This window comes from Lagenorhynchus albirostris, chromosome 1 (assembly GCF_949774975.1).
Source record: "Lagenorhynchus albirostris chromosome 1, mLagAlb1.1, whole genome shotgun sequence".
Classification (NCBI taxonomy): domain Eukaryota; kingdom Metazoa; phylum Chordata; class Mammalia; order Artiodactyla; family Delphinidae; genus Lagenorhynchus; species Lagenorhynchus albirostris.
In genome coordinates this window covers 123,497,867-123,525,414 of record NC_083095.1, presented here as the reverse complement: position 1 = coordinate 123,525,414, position 27,548 = coordinate 123,497,867, and the positions used below count along the sequence as shown (strand labels likewise).

The 27,548-nt window shown below is 48.5% G+C and overlaps 1 protein-coding gene across 9 annotated transcripts; it reads left to right on the top strand.

Moving 5' to 3' along the window:
- The first annotated feature begins 956 nt into the window (after positions 1-956).
- Positions 957-23,292, top strand: PARP16 (poly(ADP-ribose) polymerase family member 16). Of its 9 annotated transcripts, XM_060152356.1 has the most exons (8): positions 957-1,139; positions 1,378-1,656; positions 12,764-12,901; positions 15,196-15,402; positions 18,164-18,335; positions 19,748-19,889; positions 21,858-21,939; positions 22,554-23,292. In XM_060152356.1, exons 2-8 carry the CDS (start codon positions 1,483-1,485, stop codon positions 22,659-22,661), a joined length of 1,023 nt encoding a protein of 340 aa, XP_060008339.1. In that variant the 5' UTR covers positions 957-1,139; positions 1,378-1,482; the 3' UTR covers positions 22,662-23,292. The 9 variants fall into 9 exon arrangements, with proteins under 9 accessions (XP_060008339.1, XP_060008347.1, XP_060008330.1 ...); XM_060152364.1 differs by lacking the exon at positions 957-1,139 and having other exon boundaries at positions 1,225-1,656; positions 21,861-21,939; XM_060152347.1 differs by lacking the exon at positions 957-1,139 and having other exon boundaries at positions 1,225-1,656.
- Positions 23,293-27,548: the final 4,256 nt, after the last annotated feature.

Sequence of the window (27,548 nt, the reverse complement as noted above, 5' to 3'; positions counted from 1 at the left end):
GCCCTGTGGTGGCTGGGGTCTGGTCTCGCTCTTGCTCCCAGAGTTATACATACAATCCAACAGCAAGGACCTCTGCTCTGAGCTCAGGGTCCTGCTCAGCCTGGATGCAGAAGGTGGAGAAGTTCCTCCCTCAGAGGATGCTGGAGTGTGGAGGTGTGGGTAGGGTGCTGAGGGGCTTCTTGGTGTAGGAATTAGTGATGACCTGTGCTTAGATTTCCATGTGACCATGAGGCCAAAATGTGGGGTTTTCTCTAATGGGCAGAGGGCATGGGAGTCTTGTCCCTTCCCTCCTGCAGAGTTGGGTCAGTCTCCCCTCTGCCCTCCCCCATTACTTGTCTCCTCAGGCTCCCTTTCATGCAGGGCCCCAAAGGAGGCTCTTGGCATGTCTTGTGAGAGGCCAGAGACTTTAGCAATGCAGAGAATTCTGAAGGCTGAAAGGCAGAGGAAAGGTCTTTTAGTTTTCAGAATCCCAGATTTACCCCGTCTGGCTGTGCAACCTTGGGCAATCATGCCAGCAGTCTGAGACTCAGTTGCCCTGGGTGTTAAATGGCTCCTTCTGCGCGGCCCATCTTGGAGGGAAATGATTCAAGAGGGAGGCAGTAGGTAGTAGCAATTCCCCAGGAGAGACGAGCAGGCTGAGCCCGCGGAGCTGGGACAAAGGCAAGTCCAAGGGTGGGTCAAAAGGGGGCCTGGGTCATTTTCTACTCGGGGCTTCAGTGAAGATGGCCCGCAGCAGCGCGGGCGACTCAGCCGGGTCCGCACACCTGGCAACTGGGGAACACTCACTCGGTCGGGCGGACACACCCTGCACCGGGGAGCGGGTGGAGGCGGGCGCGGAAAGGGGCGGGCCCTCGCTGGGCTGGGCGGAGCGGCAGCCGCGGTCGGGAGGTCAGGTAGGCCTGGGCGCGCGATGGGGCGCGGGAGTCCACCCGGCGCGAGGCGAGTGGACGCGCACGGCTGGCGGAACGCAGGCAGCGCCGAGGGCAGCCAGGCGAACGCTGGGGCTTCGGCGGCGCCTGTCGGAGGCGGGGCAGGAAGGCCCGTGCAGCGCCTTAGTCTCGCCGGGCGTGGGGAGAGGGCTCGGCCCGCGGTCCCCGCTGGCGGTACCCCCCCACCCCAGGCCTCTTCAGAGGACACGTGTCAGTACTTTGTCGTCTCACCCCATGTCATAGCCCCTCCCCCAGGCCTGGGATCCCCCGTCCGTCAGGCTCCGTTATCCCCAGGCCCAACCCCCCGCTGACCCGCGCGCGGTCCCGGCCGGATCCCTCTCCTCCCTGGCCCGTCTCCCTGAGCGGCAAGCGGCCCGGCCCCCGCAGAAGACACTCGTCAGCACGTTCTCACCCCTGTCATCTCATCCCTCTGCATAACTCACCCCAGGCCTAGGGACTCCGGCCCATTGTCCCCGGACCCAGCCCCTCGCTGAACGCAGGCTCGGCCTTAGCCCCCGCCCGGCGCGTCTCCGGCAACACGCCGCCACCCGGGATGCAGCCCACAAGCTGGGCGACCGTCAGGGAGGCGGCGGGCCGTGACGTGCTGGCTGCCGACCTCCGCTGCAGCTTCTTCGCCTCGGCCCTGCAGAGCTACAAGCGCGACTCTGTACTGCGGCCCTTCCCCGCATCCTATGCCCGCCACGACTGCAAGGATTTTGAGGCCCTGGTGAGTGTACTTTTCCCCTGTGCTGTCCACTGCTTCGCAGGGCACGTTGTCTGTGGAACTCCTGTTAGTGATGGTGCCAGCCCCCGGACTTAACATTCCTAGCCCGGCCGTGGGGAAGGTTTGTTTCCAGGAGCTAAGAACACTCCCAACAACCTTCACACTCCCAAGTGACTCCCAGGGGTGAACTGAGGAATTCAACAGTTGCATAGGCCTCCACAACATTTCCTAGTGTGGTTTAGGGTGTTGATCTGAATCAGCTGGTTCTGCTAAATAGGAAGTTATCTATCCCTTTGCAAATCATGAGACACCATAAGTCACCAAAGCCACCCGGACCTCATCTTCAGATGAGGTAATATATGGCCAGTACTTTTATAAATTATAACATATGTACAGTACACATGTGAGCTGTTATTTCTCTGATGATTCAGGAGGCACTGAATTTCTTGCAGAGTTCACCTCAGGCTCAGCGTTCCAGATATTAGTTATCTTTGTAATCCAAATGTTTGAAATTACCTAGAAAAATATAACTTGCCAAAATTGATTCTGTAAGAAATACAAAGTCAAAAGCCTATAATCATTAAAGACATTGAATAAGTAGTCAAAGATTTTTCCTCAGAGAAAACTCCAGGCCTACCCAGTTTCATTGGTGAGTTCTACCAATCACTGAGGGAATAAGTAATTCCAGTTTTACACAATTCTTCCAGCGTATTGAAAAATAGGGTAGTGTAATCTTGATACTAAATCTAATAAGAATGATACAAGAAAAGAAAATTATAGGTCAATGTCACTCAAGAGTATAAATATAGAAATCCTCTATAACAGGATCCTGAAACTAGCAATATATAAGAAGAATAATTCCTTATTAATAGGTTGGGTTTATCCCAGGAATACGAAATTAGTTCAACATTAGAAAATCTCTTAATGTTATGAACCACATTCACAGAATGTTGATCATGTTTAGAATCGACAGATGTTTAAAATTATCTCCGATGAGGTCGTCAGTATTGGGTGACCCTCTTTGCTATTGCTTCCAGGTGGTCAAGGGACAAAGGCCCAGCCTCCTGTCCCCTACCGGGTCCATTGCAGCTTAGGCTGGGGATGTGTTGAGGGCACCTCAGGTCTTGACCACAGTGCACAGGGGTTTCGGGTACAGGGAGTGGGAGGTTGGCGAAAGAGGCAAGCAGATTGACTTCCCCCATGGTTTGTTCTGCAAATTCAGATATTTAATTTTGTGAGTTTGTGATATCAGAGTGTTGGAGATGAAACTTTCTTCAGTTTTGTCAGTGGATATTTATGGAGCTCCTGTTGTGGGCCAGGTGCTGAGAATACAGAATTAAAGACTCAAGGAGAGGTTAACAGCCTGCTCAGCTATACTATGGGGTAAGCCCTATATATACAACATGGAAGCCCAGAGCAGGACTCCAGGCCTTGACAGTAGGCTGGAATCAGGGAGCACTAACCAGGGGCGGTTTTGATGCCCTGCTGAGTCCCCAGGGACATGGAGGATTTCGAGGAGCAGAGAGGAGGAAAGGGGTATTCCAGGAGGAGTAGCAGGATGGGCAGAAAGCCAGGACCTCACCAGGAAGGATAAGTCTGTACTTTAGTGTGGCTTTCATGGGGAACAGAAAGAGATGAGGCCAACCAGAGCAAGCAGGACTGGGCATGTCCTGCCCAGATGTGTAGACTTTATCCTTGGGCTGGGAGGTCATTGGTGACATCCAGGATGCATTTCTGAAAGACCCTGGTGGTGGCAGGGTGACAGAGAGATCTGTTCAGGAGGAGTAGAGGGAGGAGGAGGGATTGGGGGTCAGAGGGACCAAACTCACCAGAGATGATGCCTCACAATGCGCTTTATTAATTTTTGCCAAGAAACATCCAAATGGATTAGAATGCTCAGTATGTTCTCTTTCTGCTGGAACAGTATCGGGTTACTTTGATGAATATGGGATAAATACAAAGGGATCTTTGTAATTGCTTTGATTTATTCATGCCTTTTAAAAATTTCGTTTTAATTACACAAGTAATGTTTGATTATATTCTTGTTTTAAAAAAAGCAAGTGATAAAGTGTAAGCTCCCCTGATAGAGCTCACCCTGTCCCATATCCCTCCCCTCGGTTTGAGGCATACCCTTCCTCCCATACCCGTTAATTTCTTAGGAGAGCATTGGCAATATGGGTAGCCCCAAATAGCCTCCTCCTCGGTAGAGACAGACTGTCCTGCACGTGGGTCTCCCTTTGGGGACAGTTTTAGACAATGCATTCTTTCTCTTGGGGGTCACTGGAGAAACACAGACAGGTTCTTACCATCCCACCCTGTTCCTGTATTCCTTATTGGGCACTGGTGTTAGGGAAATTAGCCCAGGCCATGCAGATTCTTGGCTTTCTGTTAGGCATGGCTTTCAGGAGCTCTTTCTGAGGAGAGGCCCCCCCACCAGGCAGGACCCAGCGCGACCTCTGGGGGCATGCACATTCTTAGATAAACACGCTTTAGGTTTCGTTTTGTCACGTTACATGAGTTAAAGAAAAGCTGCCCAGAACTTAGCATCTAAACTGTGTCTCTCTGACTCAAGGTTAACTTTTTTAAAAAATAAATTATTTATTTATTTATTTATTTATGGCTGCGTTGGGTCTTCATTGCTGCGCGCGGGCTTTATTTTTAGTTGCGGCGAGCGGTGGCTACTCTTCGTTGCGGCGCGCGGGCTTCGCATTGCAGTGGCTTCTCTTGTTGCGGAGCACGGGCTCTAGGTGTGCGGGCTTCAGTAGTTGTGGCACATGGGCTCAATAGTTGTGGCTCGCGGGCTCTAGAGCGCAGGCTCAGTAGTTGTGGTGCGCGGGCTTAGTTGCTCCGCGGCATGTGGGATCTTCCTGGACCAGGGCTGGAACTCGTGTCCCCTGCATTGGCAGTATTCTTAACCACTGTGCCACCAGGGAAGTCCCTCTCAGATTACCTTTTTATTTCTGTTCTCAGGAGAACTATGTGTAACTTGTTTAACCTTCCTAACAACTCAGCGATGTAGGTTCTATTATCATCTCTGTCACCATCAGCTAATCAGTATATGTGCTGGTGGCAGACATCCTCCAGCTCCAGGTGATGCCGGTGTGTAGTCAGGGTAGAGAACCACCCCTTTAAAAGGTTCCCCTGATGACTCTTTTTTTTTTTTTTAAAGAAGATGTCGGGGGTAGGAATTTAGTAATTTATTTATTTATTTTTGCTGTGTTAGGTCTTCGTTTCTGTGCGAGGGCTTTCTCTAGTTGTGGCAAGCGGGGGCCACTCTTCATCGCGGTGCGCGGGCCTCTGACTATTGCGGCCTCTCTTGTTGCGGAGCACAGGCTCCAGACACGCAGGCTCAGTAGTTGTGGTGCACGGGCCTAGCTGCTCCACGGCATGTGGGATCCTCCCAGACCAGGGCTCGAACCCGTGTCCCCTGCATTAGCAGGCAGATTTTCAACCGCTGCGCCACCAGGGAAGCCCCCTGATGACTCTTTTTATGAAGCGGACTCTTGTAGACTTTCACCCCCAATCTGTTTTAGTAAATCTGGATTTTCATACCTTAGGTTTATGCAAAGCAAGGTGTACCTGTATGTAACTGTGCAGTCCATCTTTCCCACCTTCATCTCAGTGGCCCACCACCTCCACCCATCCTGCCCACCCCACTTCCAGGTGTCACTCTGTTTGTCAGGTCCCCGAGGCTGGTGACCTTGGCTATACCTTTGGTTCATTTCCTTCCAGCACCTCCACCCACAACTAGTAACTATGGCCTTTGGCATCTTCCTAGACAAGGATTTTTTTCAGATGTTCTTTCCTGCTGCCAGCCCTTCTAGGACAACATTGCTTAACACCTAAACCTGAGTATCCCCACCTTTTCCTGGTAGTAAGAATCACTTGTGGCAACTTCTGTAAACACAGATTCTTGGGCTGCCTCCCCAGGAGATTGTGATCTGCATGGTTGCAAAGTGTCCACTGGGCTGTCCTGCCGCCTCCTGACTCAAAGCAAAGAGATTGAATTGTCTCCTTCTAAGGTCACTGGTCCTCTCTCTCCTCTGCTCACCCCCTGCTGGTTCCTTGTCCTTGGCTTCTCAGTCACCCAGACCACCTCTTTCCTGAGACTTCCTTTCTCAAACCCCTGTGACTGCCCAGCACTGCCCAACATTCAGGACTGGCCCAGGCTCCCTCAGCCACTTCTCCAACTGAATCCTCCCTTATTCCTCAGAGCAGAGGCTGCGAAAATGTGGCCTGTGAGATGACAGATTTTGTTTGTCCTCTGGTCTTTTAGAAATTCGGAAATTAAAAAAAAAGTGTGTGTGTGGGAATTCCCTGGTGGTCCAGTGTTTAGGACTGTGCCCTTCCTCTGCAGGGGGCATGGGTTCCATCCCTGGTCCATCAGGGAACTAAGATCCTGCAAGCTTTCAGGTGTGGCCAAAAAAAAAAAAAAAAAAGCAGCTTACTGATTTCTTTTAAAAAGAAAAAAAATCTGAGGCCCCATAGCCTGGGTAGAGGTCGCCCTTGGGCAGAAAGCAGCTGGAGCTGGGGGGGTTGGTGGCTGGTCCCTTTGCTAGGCCAGGGGTCTCCAGTTCAACACAGTCCTTACTATTCTTTCCTGGATAACCCCTTACTCATTTATATATATATATTTTTTCGGTACGCGGGCCACTTACTGTTGTGGCCTCTCTCGTTGCGGAGCACAGGCTCCGGATGCGCAGGCTCAGTGGCCATGGCTCACGGGCCCAGCCGCTCCGCGGCATGTGGGATCTTCCCAGACCGGGGCACGAACCTGTGTCCCCTGCATCGGCAGGCGGACTCTCAACCACTGCGCCACCAGGGAAGGCCCCCCTTACTCATTTTCATCATCTCTCTGGCCCTAGGGACATTTGAGCCCTGACCACCTTTTGGGACAGGCACTGTTTCCTTCTCTGCCTCCTCACCATGTTCTTTCCCACTGGGAATGCTCTCTCTCAGATTCCTCCCCCTCACTCCAGGCCCCACTCCCATCCTATTTGCTTTGAAAACCTTTCCCTTTGCCTGCCCCCCAGCCCCCAGAAACGGCTGCCTTCCTCCTGCACACTTTCTCCTCAAGCCAGTTGTTGATAAATGCCTTCCACTGTCACCAGCTGTGGTTCATAACTCTTGTCTAGATGGAGGGTTTTCTGTCTCCTGCCCCTGCCCCATACTACACGTGACATACATCTTTCTTCCTACCTTTGACAGGGGTTAAGCATACCCAGTAGCAGTCTTGGTTGTGTTATTCAGGAAACATACCTAAAGCTTCCCAAGTAGCCTCTTAAAGTCCTACTTGGATTGACTCTTTTGGGCTAAAATATTCAGTCTATTACTAAATTTCTCCATTGATTTGGTAGGAGAGCATCACAGAGAATGGACTCTGGAGTCAGGCCACCTGGCTTCATGTCTCTTCCTTGCCAATGAATAGCTGTGTGACCCTAGGCAAGGTACTTAACCTTTCTAAGCCTCAGTTTCCTCACTTGTATGTATGTATTTATGTTTTAAAATTAAAAAAAATTCTTTTATTGAGGTTTAGTTGATTTACAGTATTATATAGGTTTCAGGTGTATAACAGTGATTCACAATTTTTAAAGGTTATACTCCATTTATAATTATTATAAAATATTGGCTATATTCCCTGCACTGTACAACATATCCTTATAGCTTGTCTAGTTTGTACATAGTAGTTTGTACCTCCTAATCCCGTACCTCTCTCCTGCCCCTCCCCTCTTCCTTCTTCCCACTGATAACCACTAGTTCTTTATATCTGTGAGTCTGTTGCTGTTTTGTTATATTCACTAGTTTTATTTTTTAGATTCCACATATAAGTGATATCATTTGTCTTTCTCTGTTGGACTTATTTCACTTAGCATAATACCCTCCAGGTCCATCCATGTTGTTGCAAATGGCAAATTTTCATTCTTTTTTATGGCTGAGTAGTATTCCATAGTGTGTGTGTGTGTGTGTGTGTGTGTGTGTGTATACACACACACACAAACACCTATCTTATTTATCCATTCATCTGCTGATGGACACTTAGGTTGCTTCCATATCTTGGCTATTGTAAATAGAGCTGCTATGAGCGTTGGGGCGCATGTGTCTTCTCAAATTAGTGTTTTCCTTTTCTTCAGATATATACCGAGGAGTGGTAGGTGGGTAGGTAGGTAGATGGCCATTCTGACACGTGTGAGGTGATACCTCATTGTGGTTTTGATTTGCATGTCTCTGATGATCATCTTTAAGCTGGGCTGTTGTGAGGATAAAATGAGACGAGACATGCACAGCATTTAGCCCAGTGCCTGGCACGTGATAAGGCCTCAACAAATCGTAGCTATTACTATCTCATTCTGAACTTGATGTCAGGCTGCAGGCTGGCTTCTGAGACTCCAGGATACGTAAGATGTGGTTGGCCCTCAGGAAGCGTTTGTCTTAAGCAGATTTGAGATGGTCCCAGAGAGTCAAGGACGAACCTGGGATTCTGCACTGAGCACAAGGGGAGCACAGAGGTCATGGGGGGTCAGGGACAGGGCAGGTGACTTTAGGCTGGCTTTGAAGACTGAATGTCATGCTGGGCAGCTGCAGAAGCACAGGGGAGGAGAGACATAGGGCAGCTGAGGAACAACATGGGGGGAGCAGGTGGGAAGTCTGTGGCAGAAGGTTCTCTTAGGCAGAGGCCAGCCCAGATTCTGAAGGGCCTTGTTAAGGGGAGGGTTGCTGGTTTTAGCAGATTAAAAAATATAGACCGAAATACAAATTTGAACTTCAGAGAAGCAACAAATAATTTTTTTAGCACAGGTATGCCCCAGATATTGCATGGGTTATATATTTAAAAAATATTGTTGTTTATCTGAAATTCAAATTTAACTGAGCAGATTGTATGTTATCTGGCTGCCTGGGAGGAGAGCTCGTACAGTTAACCTCCCTCGTTGCCATCCACGTCCCTGACTACATGCTGGTTGCCAGATAAAATACAGTCTCTACCTGGTCCTCAGAAAGCCCTGCTCAAATACAGACAGGTTTGGTCACAAGAGGAAGAAGCCTGTTAACTTTTTGTAGCAGATCGATTTTTCAGAGTAGCTTGAAAAGTGAAACAGGACATTAGGGAGGTCAGCCGAGGGGTTAAGAGTGGGGACGAGGGCAGCCCTGCAGGACACACAGGCAGCAGTGGGCAGGCAGCAGTGTGTCTGAGGGCCTGAGCCCTGGAAGAGGCCTGGGCCCAGCTCAGAGTTGGGAGAGTTCTCTCCCACTTCCACAGACTGAACCCCTGAAAGGGGCCTGGGTTAACTGACGGTCCTTTTGTGAGGCCCCCTGTGCCTTGATCTGGACTGTTGGCAAAGGCTGTGGCTCACAGGTGGGATTGGAGAGCAGTGATGGGAATGGTAATCCCAGGGGGAGAGAAGACTGCGCTGGCTCTGGCGTAACAGGTGTGGACCAGGAGTAGAGAAGAGGGACAGGGGAGGCCGAGGTGTCCCTGGGGGTATGTCATTCGGAATGCATCTTCAGGTACCCTCAGGGGCTCCATGTTGCCTACAGAACAAAGGCCAGAGTCCCCAAGGGGGATACAAGGCCCTTCGCTGGCTGATCTCAAGTCACCTCACTCCTGTTCCTCCTGGCGACCCCTCCCCCATACTCTAGGCTCCAGGCATACTGAACTATTTGCAGTTAATGATAACAATCATGGCAGTCCCACTAACTTAATACTTTCTTGTTGCTCTAAGCACTGCACTAGTTTAACTTGGTTAACCTTCACTGGCATCCTGTGAAGTGGCTCACCTTGTCCCAATTATATGTTTGAGGAAACTGAGACACAGGTTAACTCACCCAGGTCACACAGCTAGTAAGGGGTGTAAGAGCCCAGGTTTGGACCTGGGCCGCCCAGGAGGAGAGCTCGCACAGTTAACCTGCCTCGTTGCCATCCACATCCCTGACTACATGCTGCACTTCCGTGATTCTGTGCCTTTGCCTGTCCAACCCGATCACACAGCACCTCCCCTTTGAAGACTTGCCTGACCACTCCCTTTTCTCAAAGCGCCTACCCAACAGGAGTCCCGCCTGGTCCCTTTTGTAGTTTGTATCCGTCTTTGTTAATGACAGTGAATAGTTTTAAGTCATAATTATTTACCTCTCTGCCTCCCCGCTGTGTAGCATCAACACTTGTGGAGCATGACACATCCATGTTTTTATTTATTTATTTTTAACATCTTTATTGGAGTATAATTGCTTTACAGTGGTGTGTTAGTTTCTGCTTTATAACAAAGTGAATCAGCCATACATATGCATATATCCCCATGTCTCCTCCCTCTTGCGTCTCCCTCCCACCCTCCCTATCCCACCCCTCTAGGTGGTCACAAAGCACCGAGCTGATCTCCCTGTGCTATGCAGCTGCTTCCCACTAGCTATCTATTTTACACTTGGTAGTGTATATATGTCCATGCCACTCTCTCACTTCGTCCCAGCTTACCCTTCCTCCTTCCCTTATCCTCAAGTCCATTCTCTACGTCTGCGTCTTTATTCCTGTCCTGCCCCTAGGTTCTTCAGAACTTTTTTTTTTTTTAGATTCTATATATATGTGTTAGCATACGGTATTTGTTCTTCTCTTTCTGACTTACTTCACTCTGTATGAGACTCTAGGTCCATCCACCTCACTACATATAACTCTATTTTGTTTCTTTTTATGGCTGAGTAATATTCCATTGTATATATGTGCCACATCTTCTTTATGCATTCATCTGTCGCTGGACACTTAGGTTGCTTCCATGTCCTGGCTATTGCACATAGAGCTGCAATGAACGTTATGGTACATGACTCTTTTTGAATTTTGGTTTTCTCAGGGTATATGCCCAGTAGTGGGATTGCTGGGTCGTATGGTAGTTCTATTTTTAGTTTTTTAAGGAACCTCCATACTGTTCTCCATAGTGGCTGTATCAATTTATATTCCCACCAACAGTGCAGGAGGGTTCCCTTTTCACACCCTCTCCAGCATTTATTGTTTGTAGATTTTTTGATGATGGCCATTCTGACTGGTGTGAGATGATATCTCATTGTAGTTTTGCTTTGCATTTCTCTAATGATTAGTGATGTTGAGCATTCTTTCATGTGTTTGTTGGCTGTATGTCTTCTTTGGAGAAATGTCTATTTCGTTCTTCTGCCCATTTTTCACATCCATGTCTTTGTTTTGTTGCTGTTGTTGTTGTTCTTGTTTTTTTCCAGTACGTGGGCCTCTCACTGTTGTGGCCTCTCCCGTTGCGGAGCACAGGCTCCGGACGCGTAAGCTCAGCGGCCACGGCTCACGGGCCCAGCCGCTCTGCGGCGTGTGGGATCTTCCCTGACCGGGGCACGAACCCGTGTCCCCTGCATCGGCAGGCGGACTCTCAACCACTGCGCCACCAGGGAAGCCCCATGTCTTTAAATTGGATCCTCACGGATGGCCTGCAAGGCATGTAGAGATAGTTTTTTCAGAAGCCTGAGGCTATTGATTGAATCTTTAGAAATAGAGACAGGAATTAAGCAGCCCTGAAAGGTTTCTGGTTTTCAACTACAGGGTTAAGAAATGAACCCCCCAAGGTTGGCAACAGTGAACTATCTAGAAACGGGGGAAAAAGCTACTGGTATTCATGAAGTACCAACTACATCCCTAGGAAAGGTATGTGTTGTCCAGGGAGAAATACAAAGAACAGAAATGGACATACACTGTATAGACCAGACCCTGAGATTCTGTTACCTTCTTTAATCTTCCTGACAATCCACATGGAGATAGTGGGGTTCCCGTGTTAGAGGGATCGAGGCTCAGCCAGGTCTGGTGCTTTGCCTGAGGAGCAGGGAATCAATCTGAGATCTGTCTGCTCTTTCCTCTACATCCAGGAAACAGGAGAGCTAGAAAAACACAAGACAGTCCTTGGTCTCCGCGAGTCCTGGCCATTCTGGGGAGAGAGTATTGGGGCTGAGTGCTTTAGGGTTTTGGAGGAGAGGGGATACCTGGGTTGGTAGAGGTGGGGAAGGGGCGCTCCAGGGGACTGAGTGAGCAAAGCTTGGAGGAGGTATGTTCACAGATGGCACCAGTCAGCAGTGGTGTTTTAAATGCCATGCTGGAGAGATCTGGCTTCTAGTCAGTTTTAATTTCTGAGCAAAAGCTACAGATACCTTGTAGCTCTCTGCTAGTCCAGGTCCACAGTCCCTTATCAGAAATTCTGGCACCAGATCTGTTTCGGAATTGATTCTGCCTGATTTTACAAAGGCAATATTGTCCCCCTCAAGACACCTGTCACAGGCCACACCGGGTACCAGCCTAAATCAGAAGGCTCTGGGATGGATCACAGCTCACAGGAGGGCATTCCATTTCTGCAGAAGTCCTTGCTATAGTCCACATAGAGGTCCAGGAGCTAGTCTTGCCCCCAAGAGGGACAGTTCAGGTGTAAGGAGATGAGATTCATGTTGGGTGGCTGCAGGAGCTGCACTGGTCTAATGAAGCCCCATGTTCCATGGAGGCTGGTCCCTCTAGTAAGAACAGCATAGCCAGTGTCCTCACAAAAAGTCACCACACTCAGGGAAACCCAAAACCATGGATTCCCCACTCAGTTTCCTCCAGTCCAGATGCAGTTACCGTTCTGGGTCATCTTTACCAAAATCAGCGTTGCCTGGTTCTGTATGTAGTTGCTATATTACCTTTGTCTGGTCTCCAGGGGAACAGGTTAACAGAAAATTAACTCATGCTGAAGGGAGAAGGCTTTGTAACCCTTTACCGACATGTGTATATACCATGTATTTGGTAACACCTCCAGCGGGGTGCGTCCCATAATCAGGTATTAATAGTTCTGCAGCAAAATGCATCTCATCACTAGTAACACAAAGTGGGATAATTAAGATTAAACGAACCTCACATCAGCTCAGGTTAGGTTTTGTACTAGTTGAGTTACAGATAACCTTCCAGTGTTCAGAACATTTGGAGTTGGGCAGTATTTGGAAAGGGATCGTAGACCTGTTGCATTTCCCTCTGAAGAAATTCCTTGGAACCTGAAAGAAGTGCAGGTCGCCTGCCTTACCACTAGAGGGCACCTGGGGTTACTATCATTTTGTCCAGGATCCTTGCTAACGGAGGTTTTCCTCACTTCAGCTTGCAGATGCCACTAAGTTACCCAACCTGAAAGAACTTCTCCAGTCCTCAGGAGACAAAGACACGTGGGCCTGGGACCTGGTGAGCTGGATTTTATCCTCAAAGGTCCTGACAATCCACAGTGCAGGAAAGTCAGAGGTGAGACTTTGGTCTATAGGATCACAGATTCCTGGGCCTGGAGGGCTCTGGGACCTCTTTGTGCACCAGCATGACCTGGGAAGCTTATTGAAAATGCAGATTCCTGGACCTTGTGTCCCCAGAAATTCTGATTCTGTGTCTAGAGTGGGGCCCAGGAACTTGTACACTGGCAGTACGAAGCCGTGTTCTCCCTCTTACCAGCGGGACCTTGAGCAGGTTACTGGGTGCATTTCAGTACCTCAGTTTCCTCATCTGTAAACTGGGGATAATAATAGTATACTTCCATCAGGGAACTGGCTGTGAGAATTAAATGAATTTTCTCACTTAGAACAATGCCTAAGGGCACATGCTAGGGGCTCAGTAAAAGTTGGGTATCAGAAGCACCCCAGGTACTTCTGACAAGGGTGGACCAGACATTCCAGCTGTCAGGAAGCAAAGAGGCAGAACCCGAAGTGGTGGAAATCCTCAGGCTCTGGGTTCAAATCCCATTCCTATCTATTATTGAGTCTTCTTTTCCCCATTTGTAAATTGAGAATATTAATAGTTACCTCAAAAGGGAGCTGTAATAGAATGTGTCTCACCCGCAGTACAGTCTCTGGCAGAGGCCAGATATTCCATAATTTGGCTTCCCTTGCTTGGTTGCGATCTCGCGGGGACGGGCTGGGATGACAAGGATCAGGGTGTAGGACAGGCACATCCCTGATCAGGTGTTCTTTCCTGTAAGCGGCAGCAGGAGTTTGTACTATTCCTCACTTAATCAGTTTTAATTCAAGAGCATTCAGTTTTATAAGTTCCTGCTAAAGACAGAAATCCTCCTTAAGTGGCCTAGAATTTGGCATCTTGTTTGTGGTATCTAGGGACATCCTCCATCCATGTTGGATGGTAAGATAACATAAACAGCCCTGGAGTGGGAGTCAGGAGACCTGTATTCAGGTCGGGCTGGGCTGCTAACTCCTAGATGATCTCTGGGTTTCACTTTTGTCATCTGTTAAATTTAGATTTATTCATTCATTTACTCATTCCTCATAAGGGCATCAAGCGCCTACTGGAGTTGGGTGCTATTTGTAAAGTAGATAAGGCAGCTGCTCCTTGATTTTTGATTATAGTAGTGGAAATCCTCAGGCTCTGGGTTCAAATCCCAATCCCATCTGCTAAGTTCCATTAAAATATGGAGTGTTGGGACCCAGGATTATTAACTTTTTATTGTGCCCAAGTAAGGATATTGTCTACCATGCATCATTTTATAAAAGGATATTTTAATACAAAAAAAAAGGATGGCCCTGACTTCAGAATAAAGGACAGTTCTTCCAAAGAAGGGATCATGGCAACCTTACATCAATGTAAATATATCTGTTAAATTGCCCTTATTTTTGTCATGTAATCACAACCCAGAGAAAACTTTAACACAGACTGGCTTTGGTCTGTGATGTACTGTTTGGAAATCTTGGAAATGGTGTGGTCTCTGCCCTGAAGAGGATTATTACCCTTTAGGAAGGAGCTTACCCTTCTGTATCAGTTAGCTTTCATTGCATAACAAACCATCCCCCAAATCTACTGGCTTAAAACAACACTGATTGCTTCTTGTGATTCTGTGGGTTGGCTGGGTGGTTCTTATTGGTGGGGCCGGCTCGCCTGGGGCTGATCCAGGGTAGCCTCACTTGTGTGTGGGGGGCTTCAGCGGGGATGGCTGCTGTGGTTGGGGCCTTCCTCTACGAGGCTGTCATCCTATAGAAGGTTAGCAGGGCTTGTGAAGGGTTCCCAGCAGCAGACAAGGAAGGGCAAGCTCTTTTCAAGTCTCTATTTGCCGTATGTTTACCAAGGGAAGTGACATGGCCAAGCCCAGATTTAAGGGGTGGAGAAATAGATTCCATCTCCTGATGAAATCTTGGTGGAATTCCACCTGCAAACTTGCATTGCAGAGGGGTGAGTGGACAGGGATGGGAGGAAAAAATGTTGTGGCCATTTCTGTAATTCATCATCACATCTTTCCACCTCCTAAGATTATTGTCAAGATGGAATGCAGGAAATAGATGTGAAAGTGTAATGAAAATTTGAAGTGATCTTTAGTTAGAAGGAGCAATTCATGCTTCTCAGGGAAAAATATTGTTAGAGGAAAGCAGCCTTGAGCTATAAGCTCTGGGCTTGTTTATAAACTGATGTTTTTATTCCTGTGAAGCCAGTTCTTCTCATGAGCAGAGCCCATAGGCGTTAAGCCCAAGGCTTTAGGAGGCCATTTTGGCAGCACATTTAACCAACTTCCCAAATAAAACTTCAACTTCTTGCATGTTTTCAAGTTTGAAAAGATCCAAAAGCTGACTGGTGCCCCTCACACGCCTGTCCCCGTGCCGGACTTCCTGTTTGAAATTGAGTACTCCGACCCAGCCAACGCCAAATTTTATGAGACCAAAGGAGAACGAGACCTAATCTACGCCTTCCATGGGAGCCGCCTAGAAAACTTCCATTCCATCATCCACAATGGCCTGCACTGCCACCTGAACAAGGTGGGGCCCAAGGCTGCTGACATGGGGGGGGCTGTGTGTCAGGGCTGGTAGGGGTGAGGGTGGGTAGGCTCACTAAGGCCTTGCCACTCAAAGTGTGGTCTGCAGACCAGCAACAGCAGCATTGCTCGGGAGCCTGTGAAAAGGCAGAATCCTGGGCCCACCTGACCTTCTGAGTCAGAACCTGCATTTTAAGATCTCCAGGTGACTCCTATACTGATTAATGTTTGAGAAGCATCGGTTTAAAGATGATTCCCAGCCTTGGCTGCACATTTAGAGTCACTTGGGGAGCTATTAAAAATCCCAATGCCTGGCCGCATCCCCGACCAATGTGGGGCCCGGGCACCAGTGTGCTTTCAGAGCTCCCCAGGCGAGCCCAGTGGGTGGCCAGCCCTCACTCCTCAGCATGATCCCTGGACCAGTAGCGTCCACATCACCTGGGAGCTTGTTGAACATGTGGAATCTCGGGCCCACCGCAGACTGCCTGATCAGAAATCACAATTTAACAAACTCCTAGGTGATTCGTATGCATGTTGAAGTTTGAGAAACACCTGCCTAGGGGACCCGCCAACAGAGTCAGCCCTTGGGGAAACAGGAGAGGAGCTCCCTCCTTGAGCACCTTTCCTTCCTTTGTCAGGAGTGTCAACCACCCCTTCTTTGTCAGCACTTATTTTGTCCCTCAGTGAGGCGAAGGAGGAAGAATACAGACAGGAGCCAGAAAGACCACCTTTGCAGCTCTGCAATCCTGGGGAAGTTTACTTAACCTCTCGGAGCCCCGGTGTCCTCATCTGTAAAATAGGATTCCATTACCCACGTGCTGGTGCCCTGATAGGATTGAAACAGTTCATGTATGCAAAGGGCTCTTCCTTGGTACTCTTACTTAAGTACCAAGGAAGCAGTGGCTGCTTTTAGAGGCTGATGGAGAGCGACTCTGGGGTGTCTGGAGGGCTGCAGCCTTTCCGCCAGTCGTCCCAGCATCTGCCTTGTCTGGGGGACTGGCTCCGCAAGCTGTGGGCTCAGTCGTGGCTGATGCAGCCCCGAGGCTGGAGAGGCTTTTCCAGCACGGCTGCCGCTGATTAGCACAGTTGGGTTTTGCGAGGATGATAGGCTTGTTTACAACTGGCTCTCAGCTTATTATTATGGCCAGGCTACTGGAATCCAGGGGCCTCTGCTTCACACCAGAGCCCACCTGGAGAAGTTGCCTGCAGATTCCAGTCTTGTAACCAAACCTTCACTTCAGTGCCTGAGGGAGTTTGCTGCTTAGAAGCAACTCATCATAGTCCTTTGGTGAAGTGGATGCTCTTCTGGCTCCTCTGTCTGGGTTTTCAGTGAGGGGCTTGCTTGGGGGAGCCTACCTGCCAGTTGAAGCTCTGAGATTGTTTTTCTCGTAGGGATACCCCAAGTTTCCTGCTGTTGTGCTCTCCTGCTCATGGTTCTTGAGTCTAGGGAATGACGTATACATGGCAGGCATAAGCAGAAATGGATGTGGGGTCAGATCAGAGGACATCCGTGTCCTTGGAGAAAGTCTGTGTTAACTTTTGAGACATGGGGACACTGTAACAAGGCCAAGGAAAGGCTTGTTTCATTTCCCCTACACTTCCCTTAATCGGCTTAGAGTTGTGGAAGCCTGGTGCCACTGACTAGGATGTTTCTCAGTTAGCAAGTAGAGGACATTCAGTGAGCTGTTTGAGGCCATTCATCATCTTAAGGTACTGACACTGTGGCCCAAGAATAGCATCTGGATTACAGCTCATGTCAAATTCCATCCACTGGTAGCAGTTACCTAGAATGTTGTGCTGAGAAGGATTCTGAGTCAGTATGAATGAGTGCCATGATTGATATTTTTATGTCGGCGTCACGGTTGATTATTGATGTCTACCATGGGCAAAGGATGTGTTTGCTATGCCTGCTGTAGCCTCAGCTTGTAGGTATTTCACCTGAGATCCTTCTCTTTCACCTGGCATGCTTCCTCGTGGAGGACACCAAATTAGCATCACCACCAGGGACCTGCCTCCTAGAATTTTGGACATTTTCTTGGTCGACACCAACACAAAGAGCAAAACTTACCCTGCCCCTCATATAGGCCTGCCTCATTTGGTTACAGTTTCTGGCCTGAGAGATGCGTTTCTGTTCCAAGTAATGACTCCGATTACTTCCCTTAGTCACTCAGGTGTTACCCCCTCCCTGTACATAAGGGCATGACTTTGCTTCTGCAAGCCTGTCAGTGTAGCCATGCTTAACACATTCATGTAGCAGGAATGCCTGATACCCTACGACATCAGAACCTGTGACGGCATACCCACCCCTGTCTTGTGCCAGGTGTCCTGTGCGGTGCTCTATGTGCATCATCTCATTGAATCCTTGAGGAGACAGTGTTGTCACCGCTTTGCAGATGTAGAAACTGAGACCCAGAGAGTTTATATAACTTGCTAGCTTGTTAGAGGGATAGGCAGGATTCAAACTTGGGTCCGTTTGACTCTTATCCCTGTGGTTTTCTCACTCAGCCTTAAGCACTGGAACTACTAGTTTGCCAGGTTAGTTAGCCACACCCACAATCAGTTAAACTGTCGTCAGATAGGAATGTGTTTTGTAATAACCCTGTGACGATGTCATAGGATTATTTGATCTTATGCCTTTTGCTGGGGGAAAAAAAGAGGCTTGAAGATTGTGTTAACAACCTGTTGAAGAAAGACCTGTGTCATCTTGCTGTGCCAACTCTGCATTCACCCAGCCCTGTTTCTTTTCTGTTGATCTGCCATTTCAGACATCCTTGTTCGGGGAAGGGACCTACCTCACCAGTGACTTGAGCCTGGCTCTCATTTACAGCCCCCATGGCCATGGGTGGCAGCGCAGCCTCCTGGGCCCCATCCTTAGCTGTGTGGCCGTGTGCGAGGTCATCGACCATCCAGACGTCAAGTGCCAAACGAAGAAGAAGGGTGAGTGAGCACTTGGCCCAGACCTGTGCTGCAGGCCTCTGGGTGTCAGGCTTTTGCCTTTGGCCCAGCTGCTGGGTGGAGCACCCATTGCGTGCCAAGGGATGGGCTGGGTTAACCGTGTAGGACAGGGCCTGCCTTCAGGCAGTGAGCAGTCTCCTTATGGACTGAACGCACAGTGGAAAAGGTATCACTGACTACTGGGCAGTGGGTAGGCAGTGCCAGCTGAGGGTGCTGATGAGGTCCACAGCGGCAGCTCAGAGGAAGGGGCAATCATGGTGGGTCCAAGTGCTCAAGGAAAGCTTTGGGGTGGAGAAGATGAAAATGAGTGTGTGAGGCCAGAGCACAGTCTCACTGAAGGTAGAGACTGGATCTGATTCACTCTTGGGCACCTGGGGTCAGCAGGGAGTCTGGTACATACTTGACATTCAATAAACATTTGCTAAACTGAAGCTAAAGACTTGCGTCCACACGCTATTCCTCCAGGCTGCTCTGCTGTGTGCTGGAGCCCCCAGAGGATGTGAGGGGCACCTGAGGCCATGGGAGTGAATCCTGGGCTCTCTAGGGAGTGGATGAATACTGGGCCACCTCAGTCTACTCTCCTGATCTGTGCCTTAGATCTTTGCCCCGTGCCCCCTGCTGTTTTGCCCTCAAAGGCAGAGGTCAAAGAACTGTCATTCTAGTCTCCAGAGCTGGCTTGTTGGTTCCACTGAGAAAAGGAGAATTGAGAAAACTGTCTGTTCCTGGCCTCTAATGTAAAACAATTGGAATCCTGAGGAATGGGCCCAGGTCTGACGCCACTCTCCCAAACCAGACAGCACGAATATTCGCTTTTGTAATTCTTAGGAAGTCTGCAAACCGTGACATTAAACATTAGGACAAAACCTTGCAACGTCTGCTGTCACGAAGCTTTGACCTTTTGTGGGTTTTTTTGTTTTGGTTCTTTCTGGTAAAGCTTTTTCATGTTACTAAAAGGAAAGGTTTTGTTTTGTTTTTTGAAACAAGTCTTGGTACAAAAGGTGGAAGATAAGTGTTCTAAGAAACTCGAATCCAGAACCGTTAATTTAAAATGCTGTTAAAAAGTTTGTTTCAGATCAAGTCTTATTTCTAGTCCCAGATTATTTTTTTGTTATGGCCATCAATCTGCTTCTTCCCTCTGCTTTCCCAACTCAGTTTTTTTTTTTCCCCTCTTGTATCCCTTTTAGTTTCCTATTCCTTTTCCTCCTCCCGGTTGTCTGCTTGTCGGACTCTCCTATTTTTAAGTCCTGCTTCACGTACACACACAGCCCATTCCTCTGCCTCTCGGGGCTTCTCCACCCTCAGGACCAGGGTGCTTGACCCATTTCTTTTCATAGTTTGCTTCTGTTATTATTGTATCTTCCCCCTGTAAAGTTGTGCTTTATCTCCTTATTTAGATTCCAGGGAGATAGATCGCAGGAGAGCGAGGATCAAGCACAGTGAAGGGGGAGACATCCCTCCAAAGTACTTTGTGGTCACCAATAACCAGCTCCTGCGAGTGAAGTACCTGCTGGTGTACTCACAGAAGCAGCCCAAGAGGTGAGAAGGATGGTCCCTGCGTGAGGTCCAGGAGAACAACTAAAGGCTGCATTCATAGTATTGGGTTCTTAGTTATCAGCAGCTCCTCTCCCCCAGCCTTACACCTCAGCTATCTCCGCTTTATGTAAGGGGTAAGAAGTGAGGAATACAGGTCGAATAGAATCTGGTCCTGGCCCTAAGGGACTGTATATTCTAGTGAAGAAGAGCTTTGTTAACATAAATAGCTTGAGGGACTGAATGAAGCCCAACTGTGAAGCCCCTTTGCCACTTGGGCTCCTGATCACAGTCTGAAACCCACTCACTGGCTTGCGCTGAGAGGCAGGGTGGTGCCAGGATCTGGCTGGGTTTATGTGCCGTCCAGCTTGGTCACTTCCCAGGGTGGCTGTCGAACCACCACCTGCTCCTCTCTGGACCTGAGATGCTTCATCTGTATCTCTAAAATGAGAGTGTTGAGTCCAACAGCAGATGAGGCCTTCCGGCTCCTAAGAACCCGAGAGCGGTGGATTCCTCATGCCGTCTCAGCATTGTGTTTTCGAGGGTATGGCAGGGCTCTCCAGGGTTGCGGGTCACTTTGAGATTTTGTCACACTGTTGGGGGTCCGTGGTAGAGTTTCTCATGGGGATGAGCAGCAGGTGAACAGGCAAGACAGGGAAAGGGTGATTGTTAATACTCTCGACTCCTACTCGCACACACCAGTGGATTCTATGCTTCAGAATGCAGTATCTAGTAAAATCCTCCCTCCTTAAATCTGGGAAATACGTACCGGGTTCCTAAGTGTGGGGGACATTATCCTTTGGTTTAAAATCATCCGGCTGTTTCAAGTTGAAAATTCCATTCCTTTCCCACTTCCTCCTGGAGTGTCTCTCTAGTGCACACTTGGATGGTTTAGATCATCTCCCAGCGGGCAAAAGAGGATTTCCCCTGCTCAGAAGAATACTTGTGCATGTCTGAGAGTGAAAAGACTTTTGCTGAATACCCTGCCACCTGCTGTCATCTGGTCAGACACCCTTAGTGAGATCATCCTTCTAGATACCAAAGTCTTGCTTAGGAAAAGACAGGTTATAAAAGGTACAAGAGGAGCTATAAAAGAAAAGATCAGGATGAGCTCATTGCATAGCTGTCTTTGTACATCTAGAAAAGATCTTCGTGGTGTTGGTCAGCGACAGACGTGTTAACTGTAATTTGTCCGCATGCTCCAGTGAGGCCCACCAACCACCTTTATACTCTTCTACTTGGTTCCCATGGTGACTCAAGTTCCCTCTTCATCTAATAGAATTCTACTTTTCATCTAAATCTGCCCATATCTCTGTTCTTTCTGGTTTCTTTAGCCCAGCTGTGAGCATGATTTAGTTTTCAGTTGCTTAATTTTACTCATTCTATTATTCCTACCAATGAAGGGAAAGAACTTTTGGAATAGGTAACCAGGTTGAGAAATTCTGGTGAAAGGTGTGTCAGCGCCAGGGCAAATAGCCCCAGATTTTTAAAAATTAATTTATTTATTTTCGGCTGCATCGGGTCTTTGTTGCTGCGCGCGGCTTTCTCTAGTTGCGGCGAGCAGGGGCTACTCTTCACTGTGGTGCGCGGGCTTCTCATTGCGGTGGCTTCTCTCGTTGCAGAGCTCGGGCTCTAGGCACGCGGGCTTCAGTAGTTGTGGCTTACGGGTTCTAGAGCGCAGGCTCAGTAGTTGTGGCCCACGGGCTTAGTTGCTCCGCGGCATGTGGGATCTTCCCAGACTAGGGCTCGAACCCATGTCCCCTGCATTGGCAGGTGGATTCTTAACCACTGCGCCACCAGGGAAGCCCAGCCCCAGATTCTTTGAGCAAAGGAGCATGCACAAAGCTTCTTTTCATGGCTCATTCAGAGGATGAAATCGATCATTTCATCTTCTTTGAGCCAGAAGTTGTTGCATACACTTTAAAAAAATGTTTTTCTCTTTGTTCCAACATCAACTCTTTTTTCCCCCTGAAGCAGGGCTTCAAGCCAGCTCTCCTGGGTTTCCAGCCATTGGTTCACGGTCATGATATCCCTGTATCTGCTGCTGCTGCTCATAGTGAGTGTCATCAACTCCTCAGCTTTCCAACACTTTTGGAATCGCGTGAAGAGATGATCTTTCTGGGCCTGGTGTGGGGACCACCGCAACCACGTGCCTTATGATAACTTGTTCTGTCCCTCCCGGGCCTCACATCCAGCTAGGTCAAGGCTGGGGGCCAGTTGGGGACCACAGGACAATTTTTATATGCCATAAATGTATCAATTGCCTTTGATGATGCTCTCAGCCACACTCTAGTCAACGGAGGCTACTGGCCCCTCACTCTTAGGTTTTGGGGGAGATTTCCTGTCTGCGCCTTCCTAAATAGTCTTAGGGAGTTGTCTTTTTTGCCAGGGCCAAAGGAGAAAGTCCTGCTGCATTTAAAAACAAAGTGTCCAGGCTGTCAGTGGGGTGTTTACAATTGCTTCTGGCGGACGTTGGCCCTTCTCTAACTCCTTCTGGAAGGCGGAAATGTGTAGTGGGGACTATAAATCACTAGGCGGTTGCCTTGTTTTGACTTGAGATACCCGAGAGGAACAGTCATGTTTCCCATAAAAATCGGTGGGATTGTTTTGAATTCCATCAGCCTTTGTATGTGAGTGCAAAACACTTTCACAGTTTTCTCACATTAACAGAGAGCCTTCTGCTACAGCTGTAACCCCTCTGCCCCAACCATGGATGAGAAAGGAAGGAGTCAGAGAACCGATAGAAAACAAAGAGCAAATCAAGTCATCTTTTTCTAAAAATTACCAACTGCTGATTACAGCTGAAATGGAACCAAATGTTTGTTTTCTGATTTTTTTTTTTAAAGTAGCTGTTTGACAAATTAGTCTTTGTGAGCTGAGTAAAAGGGGAAATTTCTAAACCTAGAGCACCATTTGGCCAGTGTCCACAGCCTCTTTCCTGGCCGTATTTTAGAGAGAAGGATTTGAGCTGTAGGCCTGCCTCCTGCTCTCCTTCTCACGAACCTGCCTTGATTGTGGCCTGTTAGCCACAGGTGCCACACTGCAGGCCTTCTGTGGGCAGCTGGCCTTTGAGATAGAGGCCTGCCTCGGTGTGCCACAGATGTGTGTGGGCTGAGCCTCCCTCACAGGGCCCGCAAGTCTCTGGGACTCAGCCTGGGCTTTAAATGTTCAGGGAAAGCCTCAGGCTGCTCAGAGAGCCCTGGTTCTACCTGCTGTATTCTCTGCCCCTCCTTCCTGCCCCGTGTCAGCTGTCACGGAGCCCTATCTGATTTAGGGGGGAGATTTCTGTAAAGAATGTGGAAATTCACTTTCCTATAATTTGTGAGGTTGTGAAAAAGCCACTATCCTGGTTTTTACATTGAATATTGGAGCATTTCAAAGATAATAAAGGTATTTTCCTAATTTCCAAGTTGCCTTTGTGACTGCTTTCAGCCTCAGCACGAGGCTGCTGTGTATTCATTGTTGGGAAAAATTTTATCCGTCCTTGTTCGAGGTGGCCATTTGCTGGAGAGTATATATCTCCAGGATATCTGTAGGCATTGGATTTATAGTTATTGATTTAGCAAATATGAGACCCTACTGTGTGCCAGGGACTAGAAGTAGGAGCAGAATCAGGTCAGACTGCCCCTGCCCTCACAGAGCTGACAGTCTAGCAAGGTAGGCAGATGGACAAACATTCTCAGAAGTGAAGTTGGCATTATACGGTATCATAAAGGAGTTTTGGAAGCTACTTGGCAAGGAATCTTAACATGGTCTGGGGTCAGGAAATATGGAGGTGACACCCTGGAGCCTGCAAGGCACCTTACATGTACTGATTTCTTTAATCCTCACAACAGATAAGAAAGTGAAGGCCCAGAGAGTTGAATAGGTTGCCCAAGGTTACATGGCTGGGAAGTGGCAGAGCTGGGGGTTGAACCTGGCTCAGTGTCAGTCTCGTAAGCATCATGTTCTTCAGCCCCACTGGGCACCCAGGAAAGGTGACGTTCAACTGAAACCTGAAAGACATTGGTATCAGGCTAAGAGGTGGAGGAAAAGCGTTTCAGGCAGTGCGAACACCGCAAAGACCTAGAGTTCCTTCTGGAGAAGGTGAAAGCAGGAGGGTCCTATAGGAAGAGGCTGTGGTGAGAAATGAGGCTGGAAAGTTGGGCAGGGAACAGATCATGAAAGACCTTAAAAGTGGTGGGCTGGGGAGAGCCATTAGATTTTAACCAAGGAAGTGATATCAGATTTGGTTTGCAGAAAAATCGCTCTGGCTGGTGGTTGGAGAATGGATTTAGGATTATTTTGAGGATTAAAAGAACTGACGGTTACAATAGCTCAGCACAGAGCAAGTAGCTGATTTGTTTCAGCTGCTATTATTATTATCGTTATTATTTGTTTCTAATGGCTCAGCAGAGGAGATAAGCATGCAAAGGAGACAGAGCAGTAATGCCCAGGGACCCTGGAATGGTGAAGTGTCACAGAAGCGAAAAACGAAGGCTTGGTGAGCACTGTCAAATGCTGCCAAGCAGTCGAGATTATACCTGAGAAGTTCTGTGGGATTTACTGAGTTGGAGATCATTGGTGAACTTGGCTGGAGCAGAGTTCAGCATAGGGGATGTGAACAAAGTCCGACTGCACAGATGTGAAATGTGCACAGTTTCCTGGTGTTCTCAGGCAATATTTATTTAAAACCTAATCCCCTTTTTCTGAGTTTTCTGTCCCCTCCCAACCCCCCCCCAAAAAAAGAGGTTGTATAATACCTGATGTGACTGTGGGGCAGGCACTGGGCTTACGATGGGGACATGAGGATGGATGAAGAACGGTCCTGTCCTCCAGGAACTTCCAAGCCAGTGGGCTCCATGGGACACGTACATTTTGATATGAGGGAAGGAAATTCCTGGAGCCTAGAGGGTTGGAATGGACGGGAGGGAAGACTAGGACAGGGCCACACTATGACTTTCATGAGCCCTGGGAGCTTTTGCCTTCATGGGCCCCTTCCTCTAAAAAAAAAAAATCTAAAATTATACCGTAGGGGGCTTCCCTGGTGGCACAGTGGTTAAGAATCCGCCGGCCAATGCAGGGGACACGGGTTCGAGCCCTGGTTTGGGAAGATCCCATGTGCTGCAGAGCAACTAAGCCCGTGCGCCACAACCACTGAAGCCCGTGTGCCTAGAGCCCGTGCTCTGCAACAAGAGAAGCCACCACAATGAGAATCCCGTGCACCGCAACGAAGAGTAGCCCCCGCTCGCCGCAACTAGAGAAAGCCTGCGCGCAGCAACGAAGATCCAAAAATAAGAAAATACATAAATTAAAATAAATAACTAAATAAAATTATACCGTAGGACTGTGTTGGTATAAAGATGAATGTATTACTCTTATGTACTAAAATGTTTTCTACCACTTAAAAGCTCATTTTCCCCTTCTAATTTTATTTTTTTAAATTTTATTTATTTTTGGCTGCGTTGGGTCTTTGTTGTGTGTGTGGGCTTTCTCTAGTTGCGGCAAGGGGGGCTACTCTTTGTTGCCATGCGTGGGCTTCTCATTGCAGTGGCTTCTCTAGGCACGGGCTCTAGGCACACGGGCTTCAGTAGTTGTGGCTTGCGGGCTCTAGAGCGCAGGCTCAGTAGTTGTGGTGCGTTGGGCTTAGTTGTTCCACAGCATGTGGGATCTTCCCCGACCAGGGATTGAACCCGTGTCCCCTGCATTGGCGGGTGGATTTTTAACCACTGCGCTACCAGGAAGGTCCCCCACTTCTAATTTTAAAGGGAATTAAATCCTTTTCGTAACGGGGACTCTAGGCCCTACCATGAGTCGTGGGCTAGGGTCATGGGGGATAGTATGAGATCCATGGGTACCTGGGAATGGAGAGGCAGGAAGGAGACAAACCCTGAAGACTCAGTTCTGTTTAGCACTGACCCCACATCTAAGGCAGACCCCCTAGGCCAACCAGCTCAGGAAAGGGCAAAATTGGGTTCTGAGGGTTGAGAGCTCAGGGGGCTCATGCTGCAGACACTTTCATGGAGGAGGAAGCACCAGTCTCCTTGCTGACAAACCCGCTATGGGCCAAGAGCTTCCCCAGGCGGCTGATGGCAGACGAGACCAGATGGTGGTTCAGCTGGAACCACCTCCCATCAGAGCCCCAGCTGCCTTGGTCTTGTCAAAGCAACCTCATCAGCCTTCTGTCACTGCTGCCACTGTCAGGGGGAGTAGTTTTGGGAGGTGGCAAATGGACCTCTCACAGGCTAGGTCCCTGCTTCTGAGAAGAGCTAAGAATCCAATGAGCTGTCAGTTTCCACCACGAAAGGAAGGATTTTACTCTGTAGGCTTTGGATTAGTGTATATGTGTATGTGAGAGAGATGTGGAGTAGGGATGTGGTTCACTATTGTTTCTTTTCATTTTGTTAAACACTGATTGTCTGCAGAACCAGTAGTGGGGGGGGGAGGTTGTGATTTTAAAAGCCCAATTCAGATATTTTTCTTTAGAACATGGCCCTATGCATCTGAGCCCATTCCTGCTGCTAAGCCCAGGAGGTTTGTACTGGCTTGGAATCAGCCATACTCGCCCTCCCCGTTGCCATGGTGATTCTTAGTAGGGAGTGGGGCAGGAGCTGGATTCAGCTCCCCAGAAAAAATCCAGGACCACACCCCTCCCTAAGCCCCTTCCACAGCCCTCCACTCTCCTCCTCTCCACCCTGCCCCACCTCGTGAGTTTTCCATCTCTTGGCCTTTGTTTGTTTTGGCTTTTGTCAGTCTCTTTCCTCTGGACGAGTTACTGTTTGTTTCCAAACTGTCTGGGGCTGTGCACCGTGCAGACAGTGTCCTGGGCCGCCTCTAGCCCTGATCTGGTTAGAATAAGACCCTCTCCTTTGTGTGAATCTCCAGCCTGACATTTGGAGCATCCAAAATAAATCGTGACATTCTGAAGCGAGATGGAAACCACCATTTCCACCCACTCCTGCTGGCACTCTTACCACCTGGATAGAGTTTTTAGAAAATTTCCAGTATTCACTGTAGTGCCCACATAGTGTAGCCCTGAGAAGGAGAAGCAGCTTTTACTGAATACCTACTTTATACCAGCCACTGGGCTAGACTTTGCTTGTGTTAAAAATCTGGTGGTGAAGGTGATGTTTCCTGCACTAAAATTTAACTGCAAGCTGCTTGAGGTCAGGGCCTAGGTCATCTTTGTAAACCCAAGTATCTAAGACATGGTGGAAGTTCAAGAAAAGTTTGTTGACTGAATAATTGGAGGAAAGGATACAAGAAACTTCTTTGCCATAGTAGAGGGTAATGTCAGCAAAGGTGACTGAAGACAGACGAGAAAAAATTCACTGGCAAGCCAATGCGGATGGGTGAGGGTTTCAGAGAATTTTGTGGACATTTATTGCTTGATTTCAGGGAGTCCCATTTGCTCTCTGTCACCAAAAGTACCTTTTGGGAGTAGAGTGGGGTGGGCAGAACAGAGTCTTTTAAAAGTTTCATTTGAAAGGCTCAGACTTAAAATGCAAATGGTCCTGAGAGATTAAACTGTTGATTTGATGCTTATTCATACACACGTGTAAAGGACTGATGAGGAAGCCTTTCTTTTTTATAAATTTATTTATTTATTTAGGCTGTGTTGGGTCTTCATTTCTGTGTGAGGGCTTTCTCTAGTTGCGGCGAGCGGGGGCCACTCTTCATCGCGGT